Genomic DNA, 23,604 nt, shown 5'->3' with positions numbered 1-23,604 from the left:
TTGGGAACTGTGTTACATGCCTACAAATACTATGGCTGGGACAACACCAATTTTACAATCTTGTAACAGTGAAAACAGCACTTCCCATTACTTACTTTGTCTAGGGTGAGCATATAGAAATTAGTGATATCGTGTTCTTGAGCATAGCGAATTCGAGCTCTGCATTCTTCTTCATCTATAAGCTCACCCACATACTCATTCACAAATTCACCCTAGAACAAGAAATATCTCCTGACTTAATGGCAAAAAGGACACTGGTATCCAAATTTATACATTTTTTAAAAAATTAATGAAAACATCAGATTCTACAAAGCAGATTACATGAGTATAATTTTATGCAATATAATTACTTTACGATTCCCAACTATTTGATAATGAGAAACACCTCTTTACTCCCACCACTGTCACCAGCACAAAGATTAGGATACACTGGATACTAAAGATCCTCCAGAATGGAAGATTAGTAAGTAAACTAGAGCTTCCTTATAAAGAGATGAATGACCAATCTCTACCTGTCCCAGAGCCTGAGAATTGGTTTCCCTGAATAAACTATGTTCATCTTCCTTGGCGCTTGCTCTGCTCCACATTTCAAAGGACCATCCTCCCTATTCATTATGCTACAGTAACTCTGGCTTTCACACGTGTTCACTCCTAACCTGCAGGGCTTTAATGGTAACCTTGCCTGAGTCAATAACTACTTATATTTCAAGTCTCAATTTAAAATAGCCTCAGAAGCCAAGAGTGATGGCTCACGCCTATAATCCCAACACTTTGGGAGGATCTGTTGAGCCCAGGAGTTTGAGACCAGCCTGGGCAACATGGTGAGACCTCACCTCCACAAAAAATACAAAAATTAGCAAGGTGTGGTGATGCGAGTCTGTAGTCCCCGCTACTCAGGAGGCTGAGATGGGAGGATCACTTGAGCCTGGAAAGTAGAGGTTGCAGTGAGCGGAAATGGCACCAGTATGCTCCAGTCTGAGCAACAGAGTGAGACCCTCTCGCAAAAAATAAATAAAATATCATCAGAGACAAACTAGTTTCAGTTACTTCGTCACATGTCTCTAGAGCCCTTTATACTTCCACACTGGTAGGTGATTTGTTCAATATTTCTCTCCCTCCAGAATGTAAACTTTACGAAGGCATGGGTCATATCTCTCGTCTTGGTTAGTGCATCCCCAGCACAACACCTGGCACATACAGTAAATATAAAAATAACTACTTGGTAAATGACTGAATGCCAACCCATACTATGCTACATTTCCTAGAAACCAATAAAATTCTTCGGAAAATATAAGCAGAATAAGGCTTATTAAAAAAAAAAAAAGACTATACAATCTTATTTGTTAGAAACTTCAAGATCCTGCCAAGTTTTAAGTTGAAGACATTACTGCATTTTCATTCAATAAGGCTTAACCTTCTTATCCTTCATGTTTCATGAAGCCAGATCTGTTTTTTCCTCACTAAAAATATTTTATTAGTAGGTGGATCAATGTCTCTGTATCATGTGCTCACTGTCATCTCTTAATTACTGGTTGTAGGATATTCACAAAAAAGCAAACAAAGCCATAGCATCTCTATGAATGTCCCATTTTTTCCATCCTCCTACACAGTGACCATGATCAATAAAAAGGACTTAGGAGATCAAAACCATTCATTTGTGAGCCTCTAAACTGTGGAAAGATATGGCAAAACACAACAATAAGGTTAATTGTTAACTGTGTTATCTTCCTCTATGATGAATTTTACGTCAAGAATTAATGACATCAACCAACTGCAAAGAGGAGAAAATATCTGGCAATTTAGCTTTTTCTAACCTTTTTAATATCTGTTTTTGTCCGTAGACCCCAACCCCGCTGTAACGTGCGGAAAATTTCAACCTCTGGATATTGGCGCTTGGAAAAGCACTGGTTTTGACAGCGCCCTCCGGCAGGACATACTGTGGGGTGGCACTCATAGAGCAGCATGCGGTTGATGCATTCAGAGTCTATCCCACAGGGGTTCTCATCAGTAGCTTTACAGTTGCAACGGGGTATTTCAGATAAGTCTGCAGTGAAGATCTGTACCCTGCCAATAGGACGGTTCACCTGGAAAAGTAGCACAAAGTACACTGCATAAAACAAGTCAGCATAAGACAATTAAGACCCTGAAAAAGGCAAACTTTTTTTCCTTGAAGTTGCAGCCACATTTCCCATGACTTTGAACTATCAATACTTAGACAGTTTGATATAAAAAACAGAGCCTCACTTGACATACAAAGTATGAACTCCACAAGAATTGCTTGAACCCAGGAGGCAGAGGTTGCAGTGAGACAAGATTGCACCACTGCACTCCAGCCTGGCCGACATGTCGAGACTCCATCTCAAAAAAAAAAAAAAAAAAAAAAATTACGAGCCGGGAGCGGTGGCTCACGCCTGTAATCCCAGAACTTTGGGAGGCCAAGATGGGCGGATCACGGGGTCAGGAGATCAAGACCATCCTGGCTAACATGGTGAAACCCCATCTCTACTAAAAATACAAAAAATGAGCCGGGCATGGTGGCGGGCACCTGTAGTCCCAGCTACTTGGGAGGCTGAGGCAGGAGAATGGTATAAGTAAACCCAGGAGGTGGAGCCTACAGTGAGCCTAGATTGTGCCATTGCACTCCAGCCTGGGTAACAAGAGCAAGACTCGGTCTCAAAAAATCAATAAATAAACTAGGTTTCTGCTCTTGCCACCTGGTGGTGCCACATTTGCTGCTACAAAAAAATAGGCATTATTCTTCCTTCCTTTTTTTGAGAGGGAGTCTAGCTCTGTCACCCAGGCCGGAGTGCAGTGGTGGGATCTTGGCTCACTGCAACCTCTGCCTCCCGGGTTCAAGCGATTCTCCTGCCTCAGCCTCCCAAGTAGCTGGGACTACAGGCACGCACCACCAAGCCCGGCTAATTTTTGTATTTTTAGGAAAGATGGAGTTTCACTATGTTGGCCAGGCTGGTCTCGATCTCCTAACCTTGTGATCTCCTGACCTCAGGTGATCTGCCTGCCTCGGTCTCCGAAAGTGCTGGGATTACATGCCTGAGCCACCACGCCGGGCAAAAGCACTATTCTTAAGTGGCAAATTAATGGCATGAAATCATCTGTGCGTAATTTGAGTTCCTCTATGCCTCCTGCATCAGCCTCACAAGTAGCTGGGACTACAGGCAGGTATCACCACATCCTGCTTATAATTTAAAATCTTTTATTTTTTATTTTTTTTTGAGACAGAGTCTCGCTCTGTCCCCCAGGCTGGAGTGCAGTGGCACGATCTCGGCTCACTGCAAGCTCCGTCTCCTGGGTTCAGGCCATTCTCCTGCCTCAGCCTCCCGAGTAGCTGGGACTATAGGCGCCCGCCACCGCACCCGGCTAATTTTTTGTATTTTTAGTAGAGACGGGGTTTCACCGTGGTCTCGATCTCCTGACCTTGTGATCCGCCCGCCTCGGCCTCCCAAAGTGCTGGGATTACAGGCGTGAGCCACCGCGCCCGGCCTTAAAATCTTTTAAAAGGACTATAGCAATGTCACTCATGGATTAATTTAGAAGCAGTGCTGGTGCTCAAAAATATAGTGAAAGTCTGGTAAGGTACAACATGAAGGTCAAACAGTTATTGTAATACCAAAGTCATTAATGTAGAGGTTTTAACAAATACTAGCAATAATAAGGAAAGACAACAGATGTTCTAATACAATAATGGATTTGTGCATGAGAATGTATCTCCCCTCATTTCATATTATTTCAGTGGAAACAGTCAAATTTAGTCTTCTGAGACACAAACCACACAAAAAATTGGACTGTTCAGGAACTGTGTGATTTTGAATAAATTACTTGCAAGACTATTGTGAGAATAAGAAATATATGTATAGTACAGCACCTAGCTGCCTCTGAAACATGGTAGACATATTAAATTCTTCCTTTCTTATATAATGTCCTTATGATTGTTTCTCTCATATCAAATATTCTAGATTACTCATTCCAGTCCACCTAAAATCACTTTTTTTTTTTTTTTTGAGACGGAATCTTGCTCTTTCCCCTGGGCTGGAGTGCAGTGGCGCAATCTCAGCTCACTGCAAGCTCTGCCTCCTGGGTTCATGCCATTCTTCTGCCTCAGCCTCCCGAGTAGCTGGGACTACAGGCGCCCGCTACCACACCTGGCTAATTTTTTGTATTTTCAGTAGAGACGGGGTTTCACCTTGTTAGCCAGGATGGTCTTGATCTCCTGACCTCGTGATCCGCCTGCCTCGGCCTCCCAAAGTGCTGGGATTACAGGCGTGAGCCACTGGGCCCGGGCTAAAATCACTACTTAAAAGTTATTTCTATCCTCTAAATTTTCAAATGCTTTCATTTCTTGCATTTTATTATTTGCCTGCTCCCCTTTAATATTATAAAATCTACAATCTGGATATATACTGTCATCAAACCATTTTTCTATCAAAATTTAACAGGAGGAGGCAGGTGCAGTGGCTCACATCTGTAATCCCAGCACTTTCGGAGGCAGAGACTGGAGGATTTTTTGAGCCCAGAAGTTCAAGACCAGCCCGGGCAACACAATGAAACCCTATGTCTACAAAAAATTTTTAAAGCTTAGCCGGGCATGGTGTCAAGTGCTTGAGGTCCCAGCTACTCAGGAAACTATAGTGGGAGGATCATGTAGGCCTGCAAGACACTCCAGTCTGGGTGACGAGCAAGATGCTGTCAGTGGGGAAAAACGATGTAGGTCTCACTGCCAAATCGGTTCCTAGATTCATCAAATACTGGTTGAGGTTTGGAAACTTCTTGTTAACGGAGAAATACCCTCAACATATGCAACTGGAAGCCATAAGGCATACGGCTTACAATATCTAAGGCAAATTCTAAGGGGATAGATAACAGCTAATCTCAGTCACCCAAGACTACAACACCTGAATAGGGCATTTGAACATTCACTTCTGATTCAAAGTATTTTTACCTGAACTATATATTTCTCTCTATAAATATATGTTTTTGTTTTGAGACAGGGTCTTACTCTGTCCCCCAGACTGGAGTGCAGCAGCACAATCACAGCTCACTGCAGTGTTGACTTTCCAGGCTCAGGTGATTCTCCCACCTCAGCCTCCCAGGTAGCTGGGACAACAGGCACCTAGAAATTTTTTTTTTTTTTTTTTTTGTAATTTTTGTAGAGACTGGGTTTTGCTCTGTTGCCCAGGCTGGAAAATATATGTTTTAATCATTGTTTATCAACTGCTCTAACCTGTTATTAATCCAAAAATAAGTTTCATACTTATCATATCATAAACCAAAAGCAAACCAACAAAAGAAATCCCACATGGTTAAGAACAAAGACATGGATATGTAATTCTAAGTACATCTCACTATAGATCAGGAGTTAAGTAACTTTTTCTGTAAAGGGTCAGAAAGTAAATACTTTAGGCTTTGCAGGCCATATATCTCCATATGTAGCTCGACTCTGCCACTGTAATATAAAAGAAGCCATATGTAATATGTGAATGAAAAAGCATGCCTGTATTCCAATAAAATTTTCTGGATACTGATTGAAAGTTGAATTTCATATAATCTTTATGTGTCACAAAACCTCTTTTCTGCCAACCACTGAAAAATGTAAAAACAACCTGTAGCTCAAGAGTATTACAAGAATAGGCAGTAGACCAGATTTGCCCATGAACCGTAGTTTGCCAATGCTTGCTCTAGATCCTTTTCCTGGAAATGTTTATTAAAAAAAAAAAAAAAAAAAAAGTGGAGGGAAGAAGTTGGCCTTTAAATTCTTGATGAGATCACTCACAGGAAACTGCTGTCTCAATAGCTCAATATGGTTGATATGGTAACTCTAAAATGCCTACCTTGCTGTTATCTGACTCTTAGGACTATGTGAATAGAATTATTTTCCATTTCTGAGGCCTAAAAACTATGTTCTGAGATTATATGTCACATACATTGTGAGACTCATTTAGATCCAATTATAGGTTTTGAAATTCTTAATTTCAGAAGTTGTAATTATTTGTAAGGAATAATAGTTTATGACTTTTTTCGTTCTTTGTTCTTTTTTTAATCTAATCTCGGTATGGATATTTTATGACATTTAAAGTAATAATCGAAAGGCCAGGAGTGACAGCTCATGCCTATAATCCCAATAATTTGGGAGGCCAACGTGGGAAGATAACCTGAGGCCAGGATATCAGCCTAGGCAACATAGTGAGATCCTCATCTCTAATAAAGAAAAAAAAAAAAAAATTGGGCCAGGCACGGTGGCTCACGCCTGTAATCCCAGCACTTTGGGATGTCGAGGCAGGCGGATCACCTGAGGTCAGGAGTTCAAGAGCAGCCTGGCTAACATGGTGAGACCCCATCTCTACTAAAAACACAAAAATTAGCCGGGTTTGGTGGCACACACCTGTAGTCCCAGCTACTTGGGAAGCTGAGGCAGGAAAATGGGTTGAACCCAGAAGATGGAGGTTCAGTGAGCTAAGATCATGTTACTGCACCCCAGCCTGGGCAACACAGCAAGACTCTGTCTCAGGGAAGAAAAAAAATTGAAAAAAAAAAAAAAAAAAAAAAAAGCCTTCAGAAGCAGTGTTTATGACTTTTATCCCTTTTTAGAGGTCTTCCAAAGTTTGAAAAGAAAACATTCTTATTTAAAAGAATAAAATTCAGGCCAAGTGTGGTAGCTCACACCTGTAATCGCACCTCTTTGGGAGGCTGAGGTGGGTGGATTGCTTTGAGCTCAGGAGTTCAGGACAAGCCTGGGCAACATGGTGAAACTCCAACTCTACAAAAAATACCAAAATCAGCCAGGCGTTGGTGGCTCAGGTCTGTAATCCCAGCTACTTAGGAGACTGAGGCAGGAGAATTGCTTGTGCCCAGGAAGCAGAGGTTGCAGTGAGCCAAAATTGTGCCAATGCACTGCAGCCTGGGTCACAGAGTGAGACCCTGTCTCAAAGAAACACACAAAGAACAAAACTGATTCTGTCTTGTAAATACCATATAAGTCCATCAGACGAAATCTAAGACACAGTATGGAATCTTAGTGTTCTTACATTCTTACATTTCCTGTATCTTGTAACTTACTACTTCATCATTACACATTATTACTCATCATAATCCACAACTATGCTAAGGAAGACGGAAATAATAAGAAAAGGGAAACACAATGGAATCACATATAAGCACGACAAAATAGTGAAATAAACTGTCACACTTTAGACTTCTCACAGTATTACCCAAAGTACTGCATTGTCGTTTAAAAAAGTATAAAAGACTGTCTACTACACTTGAGGAAAGGAGTTTAAAAATAAAAAAGCAAAGCAAGTATAAAACACTGGGGATACGATCTTGAAGGTCTGCTTTCAGTAGGGTTATCAGATTTAGCAAATAAAAATCCAAGTCATCTAGTTCAATCTGAATTTCTGATAAACAACAAAAGTTTTTCAGTTTAACTATGCTCGATCCAATATTTGAGACAAACGTAAACATACTAGATTCTAAAGATGGTGGTGAAATTAATCTCCAAGTAACATCTCAGATTATCAGTCTTCAGAAATACACAGCCAGGTGTGGTGGCTCATGCCTGTAATCTCAGCACTTTGGAGGCTGAGGCGGGTCAATCACCTGAGGTCAGGAACTCGAGACCAGCCTGGCCAACACGGCAAACCCCCATCTCTACTAAAAATACAAAAATTAGCCACATACAGTGGTGTGCGCCTGTAATCCCAGCTACTGGGGAGGCTGAGGCAGGAGAACTGCTTGAACCTGGAAGATGGAGGTTGCAGTGAGCCAAGATTGCGCCACTTCACTCCAGCCTTGAAGACAGAGGGAGACTCCATCTCAAAAACAAACAAACAAAAAACAACACACACACACACACACACACACACACACACACAAAGGACAAGTGAACAAATAATGCATTTCTAAGAACAAAAAAGAAACAGGGTATTCTCATCCAGGAACAATGCCATCAAAGATGTTTTACAAGAACAACCTGAGTAACCTCCTTTTCTCAACAGGCCTAACAATATTCTTTCATGTTTTATGATACTTGAACATCACCACTAACTTATCTGATAAAAGGAGGTTTGTAAAAAGGATTTAGTAAATATTAGGTTGGTGCAAAAGTAATTGAGGTTTGCCATTAAAAGTAATGACAAAACTGCAATTATTTCAGCAACAACATAACACTAACATTTCTAATAAATTTGTTCTCCACTGTCTCTTTAAAAAATATTTAAAATACAAAGGCTCCACTGGACCCAGATGATAATGGTGATGACTATTTTACTAGTTAGATTAAAGGCTAGGTGCACTTAAAATTAATTTTCCTGACATTGGTAATCCTGGCAATGTGCTAGGAATGGTGCTCTGGTACTTGTTTCTTATCTTCTTTTTTTCTTTTTTTTTTTGAGACGGAGTTTTACTCTCGCCCAGGCTGGAGTGTAGTGGCACGATCTCGGCTCACTGCAACCTCTGCCTCCCGGGTTCAAGCATTTCTCCAGCCTCAGCCTCCCGAGTAGCTGGAACTACAGGCACCCGCCACTACGCCAGGCTAACTTTTGTATTTTTAGTAGAGAAGGGGTTTCACCATAATGGCCAGGCTGGTCTCAAACTCCTGACTGCAGGTGATCCACCCGCCTCGGCCTCCCAAAGTGCTGGGATTACAAGCGTGAGCCACCACGCCCGGCTATTTCTTATCTTCTTTAAAGCTCATACCTCTACCTAAAACGAACTATGCTTGTGCTTCCATTCTTGTCATGAACAGAGTGGGAAGAGCCAGCTATTCCGTTTCTCTCCAGAGAAGGTCCCCCAAGATTTTCTCCTCACCTTTATATGTTTATAAGGTGGTGGTTTCTTGTCATTCTTTCGGTCTTCCTGCAGCTGTCTTAGCTCTTTTTGGGCCTTTAATTCCTCAAACCTTGCTGCAGCTTCCTGAAGAGCTATGAAAACAGACAGCACAAGTCACTTTCAAATCTCTGGATGGAATTATTTATTTATTCACTTATTTTTTACTTTTTCCTCTTTAAGTTGGAGAAACTCTATTTTTTACACAAAAATTGACCAACGCTATATGAAAAAGAAAACACATAACAGCTATTTTCAAACAGGTAATGTAGTCCGAAGGGTATTCAGACATAGTATTAAGACAAAACATAATCTAGAACTAAATGGCTATACAGACTACCACCCTTTAGATCACGGGTGTCCAACCATTTGAATACGAGGACTTTTTTGCTTATCTGTGGTGGTGGATATCATAAAAATTATGCACTGATTTTTTCTTTTTTTTTTTTAGCTCATCAGTTATTGTTACTGTTAGTGTATTTTATGTTTGGCCTAAGACAATTTTTCTTCCAATGTGGCCCAGGGAAGCCAAAAGATTAGACAACCGTGCTTTAGATGAGAAAACAATAAACAGCTAAATGACTTTAAAAAGCCCACAGATACCATCTCCTAACAACTACACTTCATCTGCTTAGCAAAGTCACTGCCTTTAGGCCTTTCTTTCCTCAGTCCTAAACCTCGCACTTTTGGAAACATGCTACTTCTTAGGCAGAAATTCAAAGTTGAAGCTTTGTTCTCCTTCTTGCCTCTTATCCTAAGACTTGTTTTGTAAATATAAACTATTAGCTCTAATCATACACAGACCTTCATAAATAATCTACACTCAAGTCCTGTACTTTTTTTTTGAGACAGGGTCTCACTCTAAAATCCTGGTTGGAATGCAATGGCACAATCACAGCTCACTGCAGCCTCGACCTCCTAGGCTGAAGTGATCCTCCCACCTCAGCCTCCCGAGTAGCTGGGACTATAGGCATGTACCACCATGCCAGGCTAATTTTTTTGTAGAGACAAGGTTTTGCCATGTTGCCCAGTCTGGCCTCAAACTCCTAAGGTCAAGGTATCTGTTTGCCTCAGCCTCCCAAAGTGTTAGGATTACACACATGAGTCACTGTGCCCGGCCCCTGTATTTTCTCATGCTTAAAAGATTGCAATATCTGAAAAGTCCAACAAAATCTTAAGATTCTCATCCTGCACTTAAAACTGTAATTCATTATTCTTCACCCACATTAAAAACTCTGAGAGTCCCATTCTTCCCACTTTCTCTGTGCCTTTCTCCAAGCTCTGTCATCCTTTAAAGAAACTCTCCCCTCTGACCCATCCTTTTTCTTCATTTCCTTGTTTGTATGTGTTCCATGGAGTCATCTAAATTGTCCTAAAATGTGTCCTTTCCAGGAGAATCATCTAAATTGTCCTAAAATGTGTTCTTCTAAGGAGGCAGACTAGGACATTATTCAGCATGTCCTAGTCTACCTCCTTAACATCTATCCAACATAAATCATATTCTTCATCCCCATGAACAATTCACTGTTAGTCTCATTCTTTCTTTCTTTCTTTCTTTCTTTCTTTTTTGGTGGTGGTGAGGGCAGGGGGTGGGTGGGTAGACACACAGAGTCTCGCTTGCTCTGTCGCCCAGGCTGGAGTGCAGTGGCATCAGCCTCTGTCTCCCGGGTTCCAGCGATTTTCCTACCTCAGCCTCCCGAGTAGCTGGGATTACAGGTGCGCATCACCATGCCCAGCTAATTTTTTAAAATTTTTAGTAGAGACAGGGTTTCAATGTGTTGGCTAGGCTGGTCTCGAACTCCTGACCTCAAAGGATCCACCCGCCTAGCCTCCCAAAGTACTGGGATTATAGGCGTGAGCCACCTTGCCCAGCACAGTCTCGTCATTTCTGCCTCTCACTGATTTTCCCACGTGCAGCCTCTCACCTTTTAAACGGCCCAACAATGTCGCAGGCTGAAGTTTTTAAAACTCTGCTCTAATTAGGGATCTAGTTAGATCTTCATCCTTTCAGGAAAATAGCCCAGCACTCCCTCAACCATGTGCTGAAACCATCCCAAATACTTGGAGGTTGCTAACTCAGGATTTTATTAACAGATTCAACATGTGCTTTCCCATGTGATGTCTTCTTGATAAAATGTATCACATTTTAAGTCCTTTTCCTTCTTCAAAGTCAGTGTAGAGGTTAAGAGTTTAGATTCTGGCCCTATTATCAGAGTGAGAAACCTTCCTCTATCACTTACTGGTATTGATACATTGGGGGCAAGTACTTAAACATTAATGTGCCTCAGTTTCCTCACCTGCAAGATCAGGATGGTATCTACCTCATAGGGTTATCATAAGCACTTAAAGCAGAAAATAAATAATGAACAGGGTCTGGCAAACAAAAATGGTAATTATTATTATTATGATTCATTCCTCAGAGTCACTTAGTAATCATCTATGACTTCCAAACATTGCTCCCCAGCTTCCTCTTGCTCTGTTCCCACAGCATATACAATGCACACTTCTGCCACAATATTAACAATACCAAAATCCCAGCAGATATTTCGACTGCTGGTATCTATTTCAGATTCCCCTGCAAAAATACAAGTTCCAAGAAGTCAGAGGCACCTAGAAACCCCCTCACTGACGCAGAATCTCAGAGCTTAGGCAGGCTCAGACCTGAGGTATTCCTTATACTCCACCTTCTCCCCCAACCTCAGTGGTGGTCAGCTCTGTGCAGGCCAAAACACTGGTCACTTGATCCCTGACCACCTGAGATTACAAGACTCAAGACCCCAGCTCCTCAAGTATTAGTACTAATAGCACAGTATTATGTATTTTTGTATTAGCAGTAGAACTGATAGATAGCCCATATCTCTGTATAGAAACCACAAGACAAACAGGTTAAGTGAGGAGCTACTAAAATAACATGTGGCAAACAGAACCTTTGTTAAACTTGTTCCCTATCGACATTACTCTCATTCCCTAAACAGGAAGCTTTACCTGCTTAGAATCTTCTTCCATGCCACTTGCTTAGAATCCCTTTTCATCTCACCCTATAGACAAAATCTTACACAGATGCTCCTCATGTTAACAACTGGTTTACCTGGATATAACCCCATCATAAGCTGAGGAACATAATGGAAGTGCATCATTGTAAAGCTGTACGTTGGACCATTTTGAGTTCGGAATCATTTGTACTTTAAGGACCAAATATAATAAATAGCAAGAGATATATTATCTTTCGAAGGACAGCTAGAGGAAGAAGGTAATTACCACTAAGGGGATACCAATTATGTACTCTGCAGGGACACTTTTTGTAATCCCACTGAATTCCAAGAGCAAACTTTCTCCATTATATGATAAGAGAAAACCAGGTTCAAAGTTGATTCGACCACCTGGTAAGTAGTAAAACTAGTTCTGCTGATAACAGGGTACCCTGCCTTCATTGCTAGGCCAGTTTACAAAACTTTATTTTGATTCAGAGCATTTATGCTTTGACCTTTACTAGTTTGCTCTACAATATCTGGTGAATTTTGTTTCTTTCCAACAAGCTTTAAAAAAGAAAGAAAAGACTAAACTCCTTGGAGCCAATGTAGCTCTGCTAGAGATCTGAGCCTCTGTCTAGCAAACTGAAGTGTTTCCTCTATGAAATAGTTTCAAAACTCCATTATTTGATGGAATGCTGACAAAGCAACTGATAAGTCAAAAAAAAGCTCAAGGAAATTCTAATTAAGTAAAGATTAAGGTTCAAAAATAATGAGTTACATGGGTCAACTTCCTTGCAAAATACGGTATTTGTAGCCACATAATGCCCTGAGAGGACAAAGGCAGTTTCAAAATGGAGCATATGTGAATTCTAAAACAGAGCAGACACTCAGGCAACAGAGGTATATGTTTGCCTGAGAAACAAAAAGGGTAAAGTTACCTTTTTTATATGTCCCATCCACTCCTTTGCCCATCTTATCCTTGCTGCTCACATCACCCTCCATATAAGGGAAGACTCGGGCCTGGTGAGTCCACAAGTAGTCATTAGATCCAAAAAAGAGGACAGGGAACTCTCCCACATCATGTCTCATCTTATCAATGTTGGAAGGAACAGCTCGAGGATGGCAGATCTCAGCTGGCCACCACCTGGGAAAGGTGAAAAGGAGAAGGGAAACCTCTAGAAAGCTGCAAAGCATTAGGAAAATAATCTACTCATATAAGAGTAAGGATTAGCAATGTCTGTCTGTCCACATTAAAGTCCATCTTACGGCATTCTTACAACCTAACTAGAACACAAACAATTGTATGTGCTAGAAGTTGGAAAACCCCTGCCCACATTCTTATATAGGCACACACTCCCTTAGACTCAATTATTCAACTTCAAGGACTCTACCTAAAGGAAATAATGATATAGGAACAGACATTTATGACAATAACATTCACTGAAGCATTATAAGAAGGAAAAACTGGAAAAAATATAAATGCTCAACATCAAGAAAATAATAGTATTACCCATGGTATACTATACAAAATAAAATACAATTTGGCCTTTAAAAAGGAAACTTTCAATAATTATGGAAGAACAGCACCAAGAAGTCAAAACACAAACATATACAAACAAAATCAAAGAATGTAAATTACTACACAACCATTTTAGGGAGACAATATGTTATTACCTATTAAAGCTGGAAACCTCTATCTACCTACTTTACTCCAGAGAATGCCCTAGAGAAGGCCCTGAGTATATAAACCAAATATATACTTGTATATAAGTATATACTTATAATCAAGGTCCCAAGTATATAAACCAAGAAAAACTGACCAAATGTTCACAGTCCAAACAGTAAAATGGGTAAGTGAACTAGACATTATGTGACTGTATAAAGGAACAGTGAACTATGAATGAACCAGCATACTATACTATGATGAATCTCAGGGGCACAAAAGTGAATGAAAAAAGTTGCAGAAAAATATATCAACAATAATTCCTTTACATAAAGGTCTAAAACATACCAAAGAAAACATTAAACTCTCACAGAAGGGCGAAGGAATGAAAAACCTAAAATTTAGTACAGTGATTACCTCTGGGGGTAGGAGAGAATGGAATCAGGGCATGGAACAGACCTCAAAAGTACCAATAGTGTTCTATTTATTTAAGTGGAAGGTACATACACAGGTGTCACTTTTGTTATTCTTTAAAATTATGCATGTTACATCCTTTGTGCTTTCCACATTCAATCAAAATATTTTTAAAAAGAAAAAATGGCTGGGCACAGTGGCATGTATCTGTAGTCCCAGCTACTCAGGAGGCTGAGGCAGCAGGATCGCTTAAGCCCATAAGTTTGAAGTTGCAGTGAGCAATGATCACACCACTGCACTCCAGCCCGGGTGACAGAGGATACCCTGTCTCAAAACAAACAACCCAAGACACAAAACAGTAATAATCTATAAAGACAGTTATTTTGGATGGTGGGGGGACATAACTGTGGATTGATACATCTGGGAGTACATATACTGAAGTGTTAACAATGTACCTGCCTTATGAGATTATTAGTGTGTTTTCATTAAAAAAAACTTTCCAAAAAATACATAAAAGAAAAAAAAAAATTTCCACAAAGAACACGTATCATTCCTATAATTGCAAATCATAAAGTTAGGTTTCTTTTCCTATAAGGAAAAACATCAATAAGAAGAGGGGAGGAGTACCACGCCTAATTAAGTAGATCATTGGAAAATACGTTAAGCATTGTATCTGAGAGGTCTTAAGAAACAGAGGATAGTAAAAGAAATGAGTGCTATTCTCCAGGATTACCTGTATCGTCCAACTTTTACCCAGACAATCTCCCTGTAGTGTGGCTTTTTGCCTGCCTTACAGTCATTGCAATACCAGTTTCCTTCAGGGATATCAATGTTCAGGCATTCACGATGAAAAGCAGCAGGGCAAGAATCACAGCACAGAAGGCTGCCTCCTGTGGGAATAAAAAAAAGTGGCATTCAGACCACAATACCGCATTTAAGAACCCAGTTAAAATAGCTTTTGCTCAGCTCTTAACCAGCTTAGGGCTTATTAGTTTAACTGGTTATCCAGAAAATCTATGCTGAAGAAGTATTCCCGCTCCAACATTCCTGAACACTGCTCCCCTGAAAGCTTGTTAGATTCACAGCTAATAAACATGAGACCCTATTGGCAAAATTAAGTTAAAGCAATGAAGTCACAAGGAAACCTGTAAAAGTCATGTATGTGTAGATCCATACACACATATATATATTTTTCTTTCTCTTCACTAAAAGACATACTAAATAAAAACATTATCAGTGACACACAATGACCAAAGTATAAACAGCATAAGCTTTATTTAACTCTAGTCAGGTTCAGATTGGAATTCTAGCTCTAGGACTACATGGCTTTGAGAAATTCACTTTCCTTGCTGAGCTACAATTTCCTCAGCGGTAAGGAGTTTTCTCTAATAAACAATAACCACATTTGTTTGAGGACTCACCTAGCTAATAAATCACCTAGTAGCAGCTGACACATAAGTAGTAACTCTATATGGTTAGTTTCTTCCCTCCTTTTAAAATTACTAACTTTTGGGCTGAGCGCAGTGCCTCAGGCCTGTAATCCCAACACTTTGGCAGGTTGCGGCGGGTGGATCACCTGAGGTCAGGAGTTACAGAATACCCCGGCCAACAGGGTGAAACCCCCTATCTACAAAAAAATTAGCCAGGTGTGGTGGCACATGCCTGTATTCCCAGCTACTTGGGAGGCGGAGACACGAGAATTGCTTGAACCTGGGAGGTGGAAGTTGCAGTGAGCCGAGACCGAAACACTGCACTCCAAGCAGGGTGACAGAGCAAGACTCTTGTCTCAAATAAATAAATATATAAAATATAAATACTTTCAAAACACAGTAGTTTCAACAGATAGGCAGGCATTTTATTTTGTTGCCAAAAAGAAATGAGCCACACTGTTGCCAGAAATGAGCATGCTTCAAACATGCTAAACTCAAACATGTAATTCCAAGTTTTACCCTGAAGAGGGGAGTAAAGCCTTAGCAAAGAATATATTTGAGTTAATCTTGTTCTCACTGTGCTTCTTTCACCTCTTAAAATCCTACTATAGAAAAAGGCGGGGGTCTCGGCGACCGGAGGAGTTAGGAGGCGTGGGTGAAGATGGCGGCCGCCGAGGTCGCGAACTGCATCATGGAGGTGTCCTGTGGCCAGGCGGAAAGCAGCGAGAAGCCGGACGTCGAGAGCATAACGTCCAAAGATTACTACTGTGACTCCTACGCTCACTTCAGCAACTCCATGTTTCACAACCATCACCTCTTCAAGGACAAGGTAGTGCTGGATGGGGGCACGGACACAAGCATCCTCTGCATGTTCGCCGCCAAGGCCGGGCCCGCAACGTCATCGGGATCGAGTGGTTCCACTAGCTCTGAATATGCGGTGAAGATTGTCAAAGCCAACAAGTTAGACCACTTGGTGACCATCATCAAGGGGAAGGTGGCGGAGGTAGAGCTCCCGGTGGAAAAGGTGGACATCATCATCAGCAAGTGGATGGGCTAACTGCCTCTTCTAGGAGTCCATGCTCAACACCGTGCTCCACGCCCTGACAAGTGACTGGCGCCCAATAAGCCTCATCTTCCCAGACCGGGCCACACTGTATGTGACGGTCATCGAAGACCGGCAGTACAAAGCCTACAAGATCACAGGTGGGAGAACGCTTACGGCTTCGAAATGTCTTGCATCAAAGATGTGGCCATCAAGGAGCCCCTAGTGGACCTCAAACAGCTGGTCAACAACGCCTGCCTCATAAAGGAGGTAGACATCTACACCGTCAAGGTGGAAGACCTGACCTTCACCTCCCCGTTCTGCCTGCAAGTGAAACAGAATAACTACGTGCACGCCCAGGTGGCCTACTTCAACATCGAGTTTATGCACTGCCACAAGAGGACCGGCTTTTCCATCAGCCCCCAGTCCCTGTACAAGCACTGGAAGCAGATGGTGTTTTACATGGAGGACTACCTGACCTTGAAGACAGGCGAGGAGATCTTCAGCACCATCGGCATGTGGCCCAACGCCAAGAACAATTGGGACCTGGACTTCACCGTCAACCTAAATTTCAAGGGCCATCTGTGCAACCTGTCCTGCTCCACAGACTATAGGATGCGCTGAGGCCTGACTCTCCTACCCTGCACAGGCCCAGGGGCTGAGCGCTCCTAGACGATTGTGGGGCTCCCCCTTCCTCTCTCTCCCTCCCTCCGGCAGAGGAAGCTTTAGGGGCCTGGGCTGGGGGGATGGGGAGGGCACATCATGACTGTTTTTCATGACTTATGTTTTTATATGGTTGCATTTATGCCAATAAATCTTCAGCTGGGAAAGAACAAAAAAAAAATTCCTACTATAAACATACTTCTGTTGGCACTTTATATATAATTTATTCCCATGCTGACTTTTGCTTTTTTTTTTTGTTTTAAACAGTCCAGAGATCTTTTATTTTTTTAACACCTATGATGCCATGAATTCATAGGGAATAGGTTCCAGCAGCTCAGGCTCCTTCCCATTGGTTCTCACAGTATGCTTCTCTGAGTGGAGCAGGCTTGTGCTTCAGTTGAACCCAGGTAACTTTCTCTTCGGCTTCTTTTTCTGATCATTTTCCTTCACACGTTTCAGGAAGCTATCTTGGCTCTTAGAGTGCTTAATGTGCTCAATATGCACACTGAATCTTTTGCCAAGAATCTTGCCCTTGTTTACAACAATGCCAACAGCATGCTGGGTAACATTGTAGACTCTTTCAGTTTTGCCATGGTAACACTAGTGGGGCATTCCTTTTTGAAAAGTACCCATTACCTTGATGTCTACAATATCACCTTCCTTATAGATTTGCATATATGCGGCCAAAGGAACAACTCCATGTTTTGTAAAAGGCTGAGAGAACATGTATCAGGTGCCTCTCCTCTTTCCCTTTGTGTTTTGACATTTTGGCGAATTACAGGAAGATGGCAGTTCCGGCCAAAAGGACCTTTACTTACTAATTCTCTTCAACAAGCTCTTAAAATAAGAGTGGAAGTTTTATTTACTTTTGTTGGGGCCAGGGGTGTGTTTCAGATCAGACTCCTACTTCAACTGGAAAAGCTCACCTTTTGTCTGTATTGTATAGTGAAGCTCAAATTCAGAGTAAGATTACATTTGGAAATGTATCTGCTGCTAAAAAACAAGTCTGAAGAACAATTATACAGTCCCAAACTCTATTTAGCTATTTTGGTAATCAAATAATCTAAGAATGGTACACTAACAGTGACATAAATTCAACTAGCCCAGTGGCAGGATACCTTCTGCAACATTCCTATCTATGCTTAGTCACTTGCTGAATTACAACTTGTTTAGTCTGCTTACATAGTCTTAGGAGAAAAATCTTCCTTTCATTAAACTGGCATTCATGATGCACTAGAAATATTTCATGTACAAAAAGGCACTCAAAGAAGGATATAACACTAAAAGAAACCTGGATAAAAGAAAACCCACTGAATAAAGGTCAAAGGTCAGAGCTGAGGGGACAAAGTGGCAAGCACCTCTGTATTTCAGGACACAGCACAATGCAGATTGAACTGAGGAAGAACATGAGGGAAGAAATCAATAGAACTACTCTGGGTAGATAGATGGGAAGCAAGGAAGGAGGGTCTATCTAGCGACACTAGAGGTAATGTATAGGAGAAAGCTGAAAAACCAGGAAGAGAGAAGAGGGAAACCTGCATGAGCCATTAAAATGAAGATGAAATGAGACACTTGGTGGAAGAGGGAAAGAAAGAGAAAATGCGTTTTAAACATACCGCTAAATTGAAAGGGTCCAATTCCTCACAATTTGAAATTTACCAATTATCCTACTACCTGGATTAACTACCTTTAAGGGGGAAAAAGAGTTGTAAGACTATTTTCTACCCCTGTTCACTAACCGCAGGATAATCTTAGTTTATGGGAGCAGTCCTTGGGCTTTTTGGCCTCAGGCTTTCCTTGAATTTATAGGACCACATTATGCTCTTGAAAATTACAAAGAAACCCAAAGTGTTTTTGTGTATACAGGATATACTACAGGTATTTGCCACAGATAAATTTAAAACTAAAAAAATTTTAAGTTTCTAAATTCATTTTAAGTATCTAATTCATTTTATTATTTTAAAATTTTTATTTCCTAGTTCCTGCAAACAGATACTAAGAATTACTTCATTAAACATGATTAACATTTTAATAAAAACTATATGTTTCCTCATTTTTGTCACACAGGGTGGAGTGCAGTAGCGTGATCTCAGCTCACTGAAACCTCCACCTGACAGGTTCAAGAGATTCTCCTGCCTCATCCTCCCGAGCCACGCCAATGGTTTTTTTTTTTTTTTTTTTTTTTTTTTTTTTTTTTTTTTGCCAGGTTGTCTGGAACTCCTGGATTCAACTGATCTGCCAGCTCGGCCTCCCAAAGTGCTGGGATTATAGGCGCGAGCCATTGCACCCGACCCATTTTTGCAAATGTTTTTTTTTTTTGAGACAGGGTCTCGCTTTGTCACACAGGCTGGAGTGCAGGCACACAATTTCAGCTCACTGCAACCTCCGTCTCCCTGGTTCAAGTGATTCTTCTGCCTTAGCCTCCTGAGTAGCTGGGCCTACAGGCATGCACCACCATGCCCAGCTAATTTTTGTATTTTTAGTAGAGACCGGTTTCGCCATGTTGGCCAGGCTGGTCCTGAACTCCTGGCCTCAAGTGATCCTTCTGCCTCCCAAAGTGCTGGGATTACAGGCATAAGCCACCATGTACAGCCCATTTTAGCAAATATTTTAAATTGCATTTGTTGCAATATGTTATTTGACACACATGAAGAAAGTATGGCCTCTCAGATATATTGCTGGAAAAGAGTGCTAAAATAACCTGTTCAATAACTATGGATATTCATTCTTTGATACTATACTAAAACTCCATAGTGTAGAGTTTAGTTGCAATGTGGAAACTGAAACTATGTCACTAAACTTAAAACAACTACACTAAAATTCATTAATCTGTCTTCTACTTTGAATGGATCTTTTACACATGCAAGGTTTTTAACATCATGTATTAGCTATATTAAAAATATTGCCTTGTCCCTACTAAAAATACAAAAAATTGGCTGGGCATGGTGGCACACACCTGTAGTCCCAGCTACTCGGGAAGCTGAGGCAGGAGGATTGCTTGAACCCGGGAGGAGGGGGTTGCAGTGAGTTGAGATCACGCCACTGCACTCCAGCCTGAGGACAGAGCCAGACTCCGTCTCAAAAAGAAAAAAAGGTTCATTGAGTCATATGTATCTTCGAAATGGCCTATTATAATACTTTTAAAATCACATTTATTAATACTACCATGATCCCATCAGTAAGTACTAAGAAGCTGTCAAGCTGAAGGTAGAAGATAATAGTTTATGAAAATTTTAATTTTCACTTAAAAGCTCAAATTTTATCATTGGCCATTATTTTGCAGTTGTTTTTCTTGAATTGACAGGCTCACAGTTGTTCATTTTCAAGTAAATGTCTGCTACATATCCAAGCATGAATAACCACAGTTTATCAGTAACTCTTACAATTAAAAATGGTGTTCCATGAACAATGTGGATAGTTCAGCTTGAAACTCAGTTGCATGAGTGCTTTAACTCATGATAACCATCAGTATGCAAAGAAACTGCTTTATGTGTACTTCCCACTTCATCACAGAGAATAGGAAAACAATGTTCACTTCATGGACAGGATACAATAAAACTAAGGTTTTTTACTTCAAGAAACTTCTAAGGTGAAACTGCCATGCTTTTACTGCAAGTAGGTGATGATACAGAACGCAATGACTGCTTATTTGTATTGGTTTGGAGGTACTGCCTTGGTTTATACTAAGGTGGCAGCAGTTTTACCCTTCCACTGACTGTGTACTATCTTTCAGATTTCAACTAAGTGAACAAAGCTTCCAGAATTAACTAAACTCCAGTCTTTGGCTACAGAGACAATATATCGCAAGTAAGGAAAATTCTTCTTTTACAGAATTATTGGCATAAACATACACCTGTTAATACAAATCTCCTTAGTGATGTGATAAGTCTCAACCAATTTAGAAAGTTTATTTTGCCAAGGTAAAGAACACGTCCATGACACAACCTCAGGAGATCCTGGCAACATGTGCCCAAGGTGGTGGGGGTACAGCTTGCTTTTATATATTTTAGGGAGATAAGAGACATCAGTATGTGTAACATTGTCATTGGTTCTGGGAGGGGCTTGGGGTTCCAGGTCATAAGTAGGTAAAAAACAAAAGGTTGCATTCTTTTGAGTCCTTCATCAGCCTTTCACTGAATATACAATTTAATCTGGCTCAGTGAATCTGCATTTTTACATAAACAATAGGGCAGAGAAAGCAATCAGGTATGCATTTGTCTCAGATGAGCATAGGATGACTTTCTGTCCCACACCAGTGAAGATAAGCTATCGGTTTCCATTGCCAGGGTGAAATTCAACAGAACAGAGCAATTCTCCTGTCTCAGCCTCCCAAGCAGCTGGGATTACAGGCTTCCGCCATCACACCTGGCTAATTTTTGTATTTTCAGTAGAGACGGGGTTTCACCATGTTGGCCAGGCTGGTCTCAAACTCCTGACCTCATGTGATCCACCTGCCTCAGCCTCCGAAAGTGCTGGGATTAGAGGTGTGAGCCATGGCGCCTGGCCTGTAGCTGTATTATTGAGGAATAAAATGGGAGGCAGGTTTTCCTGATGTAGTTCCAAGCTTGACTTTTCCCTTGACTTAGTGATTTGGGGCTCCTGGGATTTATTTTCCTTTCACAGTGATAGCTATTTTTTTTTGGCTGTTTTTTGTTTTGTTTTGTTTATGAGGTCAGTCTCACTATATTGCCCAGCCTGGTCTTGAATTCCTGGGCTCAAGCAATCCTCCCACCTTGGCCTCCTGAATAGCTGGGACTACAGGTATGCACCACCGTGTTCAGCTTCTTTAGTGATATCTTAAGAAAGAGGAAAGAAAAAGAAGGTATTGTTTTCTTGGAGAAAGTCATCTTGCAGGGAAAGTGGGTAAACAAAGATAATTTTTAGAAGAAAATCAAACAAAATGAGGCAGGCTGTGGAAAAAGTCAGCCCTACAGAGAATTAAAAATGAGACCAGAGACCATTTAAACTTACTTTCTCACTGTGCAAGGGTTTTAATCATATCTTTTCATTTAATTGATGCTATGTGATAAATACGACTGTGTGATAGGGAATGGAGCCTATATTTTATAAACAAGCAAACCAAGACTTACTAAAGCAATTTGACTAAAGAGACAAGCCAGAATTCAAACTTGGACTTCGAGCCAGAATTCAAACTTGGACTTCGAGATTCGAAGTATAACGCTCATTCTATTACATATATTGACTCTTTATAAAATTAGTCCCTCAGAATGTTCAGAGCCAGCCAGGTTTTCAGGAAATTGTATAATTAATAAGTAGATAATAAAAAAATTATTTCCAAGTAACTACTAAATCAACAAAATAAAATCTCAAAATAAAAGAGAAAACTGAAGAACTGGTGCTACCCTCATCACCAGAAGATAGTGGAGCAAAGTCCACGAGGAACCTAGAAAAATACCATTACAAAATACCAATACCATTACCACGAACTTAGAAAAGTATCATTTACCTTTGTACTAGATATCCTTCTAGTACAAAGGCAAATGATGCCTCAAAGCAGAGAAATGAATACCTGTGGGCTCACAAAAGTTCAGACAACCAAGAGAAAAACTGAAATAAGGAATTCAGAACTTTAACCAGTTAACATACTGGTGATGAGTGCTAAAATCTTCCATTTAACTAGCAAAAATCAAGTTGTCAGGGATGATAAGCATAGAAAAGAAAGTATGTGAAAGGTTAACACTAACTCTGTTCTAAAAAACAAGTGTTTTAAAAATGAATAAAATGGCCGGGCAAACTGGCTCACGCCTGTAATCCTAGCACTTTTGGGAAGCCGAGGAGAATGGATCAACTGAGGTCAGAAGTTAAGAGACCAGCCTGGCCAACATGGTGAAACCCCAACTCCACCAAAAAAAAAAAAAAAAAAAAAAAATTGTGGGGCACAATGTTGGGCGCCTGTAATCCCAGCTACTCAGGAGGCTGAGGCAGGAGAATTGCTTGAACCAGTGGGGGCGGGGTGGGGAGCAGCGTGGGGGCAGGGGTTGCAGTGAGCAGAGATTGCACCACTTCACTCCAGCCTGGGCAAAAGAGCGAAGAATAAAATATACAGAAAATTTATCTTTCTTCTAGGTGATCTTTTAAGAACTAATATTCCTTACAATGAGAAAATATATAACTAAAGTTCACAAATCCCTTCACTTTTTCCATCACGTTCACTCTTTTTCTATTAATTTGCATAAAATTGCTTGTTAAAACACAATTACATGATAATACTATTTTCAAGAATTGTTTCTATCTAGGTATCTGACCTATCTGCTGACATGCATGAATGTCTGGAGTAATGCCACTTAATATTAAGCAATGATTTTTTTTTTCTGGTGGTGGAATTAAGTGAATTTTTGTCTTTACTGCTTCAATTGTTTATCATTTTAACAAAACTCAAGTCCGGCCGGGCACGGTGGCTCAAGCCTGTAATCCCAGCACTTTGGGAGGCCGAGACGGGTGGATCACGAGGTCAGGAGATAAGACCATCCTGGCTAACACGGAGAAACCCCGTCTCTACTAAAAAATACAAAAAACTAGCTGGGTGAGGTGGCGGGCGCCTGTAGTCCCAGCTACTCGGGA

The 23,604-nt window shown here is 40.8% G+C and overlaps 1 protein-coding gene and 1 pseudogene across 19 annotated transcripts in view; one reads left to right on the top strand and one right to left on the bottom strand.

Annotated features, from left to right (window-relative positions):
* The window catches only part of NSD1 (nuclear receptor binding SET domain protein 1), a 179,158-nt gene that overhangs the window by 16,654 nt on the left and 138,900 nt on the right, over window positions 1–23,604 (bottom strand). For 17 of the 19 annotated variants that reach the window (XM_045394572.2, XM_045394579.2, XM_045394582.2 and 14 more), the window contains 5 exons: window positions 14,621–14,777; window positions 12,749–12,954; window positions 8,821–8,933; window positions 1,815–2,084; window positions 96–212 (listed from right to left, as the gene is read on the bottom strand). In XM_045394572.2, coding sequence (XP_045250507.2) covers window positions 96–212; window positions 1,815–2,084; window positions 8,821–8,933; window positions 12,749–12,954; window positions 14,621–14,777 — 863 coding nt within the window. Of the gene's footprint in view, window positions 1–95; window positions 213–1,814; window positions 2,085–8,820; window positions 8,934–12,748; window positions 12,955–14,620; window positions 14,778–21,657; window positions 21,819–23,604 lie in introns of those variants that run through there. The other 2 variants (XR_012414421.1, XM_073994826.1) reach the window with 2 other exon arrangements.
* On the top strand, window positions 15,975–16,983 carry LOC102120148 (protein arginine N-methyltransferase 1 pseudogene; annotated as a pseudogene).

This window comes from Macaca fascicularis, chromosome 6 (assembly GCF_037993035.2).
Source record: "Macaca fascicularis isolate 582-1 chromosome 6, T2T-MFA8v1.1".
Lineage (NCBI taxonomy): Eukaryota > Metazoa > Chordata > Mammalia > Primates > Cercopithecidae > Macaca > Macaca fascicularis.
This window is presented reverse-complemented; position numbering and strand designations above follow the sequence as displayed.